Source organism: Vollenhovia emeryi, unplaced genomic scaffold, assembly GCF_000949405.1.
Source record: "Vollenhovia emeryi isolate VEMERY1.0 unplaced genomic scaffold, V.emery_V1.0 DF939121.1, whole genome shotgun sequence".
Classification (NCBI taxonomy): domain Eukaryota; kingdom Metazoa; phylum Arthropoda; class Insecta; order Hymenoptera; family Formicidae; genus Vollenhovia; species Vollenhovia emeryi.
Genome location: NW_011967245.1, coordinates 3,931,114 through 3,936,693, shown reverse-complemented (window position 1 = coordinate 3,936,693; position 5,580 = coordinate 3,931,114). Strand labels below are relative to the sequence as shown.

General features: G+C 52.0%; 1 protein-coding gene across 1 annotated transcript in view; it reads left to right on the top strand.

Annotated features, from left to right (window-relative positions):
* Nucleotides 1-1,000: 1,000 nt before the first annotated feature.
* LOC105570308 (netrin-1-like) overlaps nt 1,001-5,580 on the top strand; it is a 221,080-nt gene continuing 216,500 nt past the window's right edge. Inside the window, exon 1 of the mRNA XM_012027410.1 lies at nt 1,001-2,961. Within this exon, the coding sequence (XP_011882800.1) occupies nt 1,593-2,961 (1,369 nt within the window). The 5' untranslated portion in view covers nt 1,001-1,592. The remainder of the gene's footprint in view (nt 2,962-5,580) is intronic.

Sequence of the window (5,580 nt, the reverse complement as noted above, 5' to 3'; positions counted from 1 at the left end):
AATTCTCGAGTGTCTAGAAATTTCATAATCAGCAGCCAATCAACACGCTTGAAAAATTTGTTCTACGACAAATGTAATACCAGCCTTAGAGTGATTAAGTCCGATCTACAATGTGGATCGCCTGCGGAGACGCCTGCGAAGTGGCTAATGAATAATCAATTGTAAGATACTCGGACAATTTACGATTACTCTAAAGCCTGATCTATAACTCTCTGCGTCTAGAAACATTTCATTTTACAGTCAATAAATACGTTTAAAAAATGTGTGCAAGTTGGAAAAATCGTATATATACAATCTCTCTCTCTCTCTTTCTCGTGTATTGTCGGCAAATTTTTTAAGCGCTTTGACTTACTTATATAAAATAGAACGTTTCCCGACGCAAAGGGCACATTGTATTGACCGGGCTTTAGCGTAATCGTAAACTGTATCCGAGTATCTTACAGTTGATTATTCATTCGTCACTTCGCAGGCGTCCCCGCTCTCAATTAGAACCCCGTGCGATCCGTAAAGCAGCGAAATCCCAAAGCCAAACGAGCCAACAGGTTAACGTTTGAGGCGGCCGAAACGCGGGCGAAATAAAGGAAACAAGAAAAATCACGTACCCCGTCCCTCGGGGTGGGGCGAGGGGGCGGGCGGGCGGGGAGGGGAAAGCACCCCTCGCGCGGCCAAGTCCGCCGTTTCTGGTCCATCGCAGCACGCGCAGCATCCCTCCGCGCGCTGGATCCACGATCCATGGACCAGTCTCGCGCGCGCGGCGGGAGGGGGGAGCGGCGTCTCGCCCGATTGGCCCGCGCGATCTCTCGCAAGCGTGCGAGCGAGAGTGACGCCGTCGTTGGTCAAACGGAGACGGAGGGCGGGGGGACAAGAAGGGGGGTAACACGCATCGGGGGCTGCGCGGGGCGCGGAGAGCCCGCGACCGGAGAGGGACTCGCGGCGGCAGTTCGGATGCGCATCGCGCGAGGACGGCGTTTCAGTTAGCGGCGAGCCGCAGTCGAGGTAGGGTTGTTTCGTCGCCGGCTGCGTGTCCGATCGCAACCGATTCCCCGCTACGCGCGCGCGCGCGCGCCACGGAACTGCGCCGATTCGCGCGATCGCAGCCATCGAGGGTGAGGTTCGTCCGAGTGAGAAGGTGGGAGGAAAAGAAGAAAAAGAGGAGCAAGTAACTTTCGGAGTGTCCGAGTCGGGCCGCGCCGGTTGTTCCTCGCGGCCTCCGGTTTTACAGTGTCAACAGTGCGCGCGCGTCTATTCCTCTCTTGCCGCGTACGTCGTCGTCGTCGTCGTATACCGAGTTTACACCCGAGTTGGCCAGTGCCAAATATAATGTGAGCGCGGTCTGTGAGTGAGACGAGGAGACGAGTTTTTCGGATTCGGAGAGAGAGATAAGAAAAGATCGGCGCGCGACTCGAACATGGCGCGGAGCGAGGCCTAGGACCGATCGCGTCTCGCTTCCCCTTTCCGCAGAGGGGAGAGTAAAGGGGCAGAGGGAGGGCAGAGGACGAGCAGGAGAGGTGAGTTCTCTCAGCAGAAGCTTCTCGCGGGCGCCGAGGACACATCCGCGCGGAAGGAGAGGCGGCGGCGGAGCTCGCATCAGCATGACGGAGAAACGGAGCTCGCGCCGAGCCTTCCGGCCGTGGGTCGTCCTCGCGACGGTCCTGTCCGCGCAGCTGCTGGCCCCGCAGCGGGCCCGCGGCGAGATCTACACCAAGATGTTCTCCAGCCAGCAGAACCCGAGCGACCCGTGCTACGACGAGGACCGGCCGCGCCGGTGCATCCCCGACTTCGTCAACGCGGCCTTCGGCGCGAGCGTCGAGGCGTCGTCCACGTGCGGCACCGGCGGGCCCACCCGGTACTGCGACGTGACCGACGAGCCCGGCGGCACCACCGGCATCGGGCACTGCCACGTGTGCGACGACAGCACGCCCCGGCGACGCTTCCCCGCCAACTACCTGACCGACCTCAACAACCCGAACAACGTCACCTGCTGGCGCAGCGAGCCGCTCGTCAGCTCGCAGAGCTTCTCCGCGCCGCCCGACAACGTCACCCTGACCCTCTCCCTCGGCAAGAAGTACGAGCTGACGTACGTCAGCCTGCAGTTCTGCCCGCGCGCCGCCAAGCCGGACTCGATCGCGATCTACAAGTCCATGGACTACGGCAAGACCTGGCAGCCGTTTCAGTTCTACTCGTCGCAGTGCCGGCGGGTCTACGGCAGGCCGAATCGCGCGACCATCACCAAGGCGAACGAGCAGGAGGCGCGGTGCACCGACAGCCACCGTTACACCGGCGGGGACGGCCTCGGCCCGGTCGGCAGGATCGCCTTCAGCACCCTCGAGGGTCGCCCGTCCGCCGCCGACTTCGACAACTCGCCGGTGCTGCAGGACTGGGTGACCGCCACCGACATCCGCGTCGTCTTCAACCGGCTGCACATGCCGTCCGGCCCGGAGCAGGTGCCGTCGCTCAACGGGGCCGAGGAGCATCACGTGGCGGCGATCGGCCTCGAGGAGCTCACCAAGCGGGAACGGGAGCGCGAGGAGCGGCTCAAGAGCCAGAAGAATGCGATCCTGCACGCGCACGACCCCCTGGTGACGGCGCTGCCCTCGGTCCACCAGGTCATCGCGCCCCAGGAGATGCAGTCCAACGACGCGCTCGACGCCGCGGTCCGCGACATGGGCTTCGTCCCGGTCACCGTCTCCTCGACCACGACCACGCTCGCGAGCGTCGCCCTCAACGGCCTGGGCCCGGCCACCGCCACCATGGCCCACCACTACGCGGTCTCGGACTTCGCCGTGGGCGGCAGGTGCAAGTGCAACGGCCACGCGGCGCGCTGCATCCCCGGCAAGGACGGCGAGGTCGTCTGCGAGTGCAGGCACAACACCGCCGGCAGGGACTGCGAGCGGTGCCGGCCCTTCCACTTCGACCGCCCGTGGGCCAGGGCCACCGCCAGGGACGCCAACGAGTGCAAAGGTTCGTCCGACCTTCGACTCGCGACTCCGATCGTCGGTTAGGGCGGAAAGGGCTACGTGTCACGGGCGAAACTCTACTTGAGGAAAGCAACGTTTCTTCCAAGCGGTACCAACTTTTTTGCCCCTTAGGTTTCGTTGAAAAAAACATTCTTTTTATCACGACAGACGCGTCTATTCGCGTGGCGCGAGGATCGATCGTTGACTCGTTTTCGGCCAAAGTGTCACACGTCCCCTTTCTGTCCTCGCTAGTTGGAGTACGACGGAAATTCTACGCGTGCCAAATGCAGTAGAGATTCAATTTAGGCCGCGACGATCGAACGAGCATCTTTAAATTGGCTGCACGCGTTATGTTTATCGTAAAGTCGGATGTCGTCGCAACATTTGATTTAAATGATCCTGCCTTTACACGATCTTTCTAATCGCGCTTGCACATTAACATGCTGCAACGCGACACTTCTTGTATATATTTAATTTACGTGGACGGGATGTTTGAACTTACAAATATTGGTCCACATACTAGGTCGAACGGTGAAAAATTACAGTAATAGCCCATAGAAAATGTAAATAAGGCTCCTATACAAACCATTCTGATGTTATGTGGTTTTTTTAGATTAAAAATCTGTTAATACCAATGCGATATATATAAAAAATCATCGCCTAAACGTTCTCTAACATTACTTTCGTTAATTTAAGTTGAGTAATATCCCAATATTACTAAATTGAACGATTACAATTTCATTAGATTGAACAATTAAAACCATAATTGGACGTCATCAAACGCAACATTTTATACTAGACGTGTTGTCAGCTCGATCTGTAATTTCGGTTTTACGATTTAGAAATTAACTCAAAGCATAACAGGCCCTTTTGTTAAACAAAAACCTGAGATACTTCTATTCCGTTCTGATAAGAATAAATAGAGATATCTCAGTTTTACTCAAATACAAACGCCATGTAGGTCCTGGCAAGCTGGAGGTAGCCAATTAAATTAATATGCGAATTCATATACCGTATTTTTTCCAACCTGTCCTGCTCACACCGTTACTTCCGGACATATAACACAGATTTCCGTTAGGTGAAATCATTATCGTCATTGAACTCACATCTTATAAAATCGCTGAACGACTTTCCTAGTTATTTTAAAATGCTATACGTAGCATTCATTACAGTAACCCCCCTCCCCGTACTGAAATTAAAATTCTTATTGCGAAAAGTATTACCTCAGCCAAGATTCGAACCTGGGACCTTCTTCAATCCGTGACGTGCGTCTTAGAATACGGTATATGGATTTACATATTAATTTAATTGGCTACCTCCAGCGGACCTGAATAGCGTTTATGTTTGTATTTGAGTTATATTTTAAAAAGGTCCGGATTATAAACTTTAGTTATATCCCGAGTCAAAATTTCGGCCCTATATTGAACCTTTAATTGTAATTCCTATATAATTATAGTGGGACCTAAGACAGTAAAAGAGGTCGAACTGCAAGTACAAAATTTTCTCCTACTTTAAAACTGATAGTGTCGGGAATTTCTACTCTTGCCAATTTAGCGTTAAAGCAGGTACTTTTAAGTAGGAGCTGAAGTAAATTTTTAGAATCAAAGATTCAAGGGAGAAGTAAAAAAATATAATGTCATCAAAGTAGGTTAATTGCTGGTCTATGTGGGTGTATAGATCAGCTGAGTGGGTGCAAATTATCCTTAAAAGTGTCAAAATAGCATCAAAATTTCGACCCGGGATATCTCAGTTTTACCAAAATGAGCTGATTGGTCTTGTTGAGCGATAAGCCCCAATCGAAATTAAGCGGGCTTGGATGCTGAAACGATTATTCAAACCGTGCGACGTATAACTGCAATTTGATCTCGAGACGGAACGCGGATGCATTTTCGAGAAGTCCGAGTTGAGCAACACGGATTTTGGTAATTACGATCGAGAGGAGGGGAGGGGGGGGAGAGAGCAAAGGGGGAAAGCCAAGCGGAATTATGTGTATCGAAGATACGTATATGCAAGTTCCGCAATGAGAGCGGACGCTAGGAGATTCTGCGAATGATTGATAGGTAAACCAATGTCCGTCCTGTTGCGCGATTACGTGAATGAATTGACCATAATACCATTGTTACGAGAATTAGGGCACGCGGTACATTGACACAATACGCGTCCAATTATACCGCTGTTTATATTAGTTGAAGTATCGTATACGCTGGATACGGACGTAACGGTGACGACTGTAATTGCATATCCCGTGGCACAATGTCCCCTAAAATACAGTTTTATCGTAATTTATAGCGCATCGCAATATCACCCTGACAAGTTTTAAGGGAAATTCTCTGTGCACACGTTAATTCGCAATCCTCTCGTTGCTTCACGATTGCGTCGCGCGAAAACGTGAATTGAACGTATAAAAGAAATTCCAACGAATATGTTGCCGGACTTAAGGGGATGCTGGAGTGATTCTGCACTCTTGCACCTTTCTAACCTAAAAACTGTCAGTTCGCGGAAACATTTGTGTAATATACAAATTAAATGGCTTACGTGTACAGATCGAAAGCAGCTTGCTATTCCGGCCAAATGAAAGAACAATATGGCATCACTGAAACTAAGTTTGTAAGTCTAATAAAAA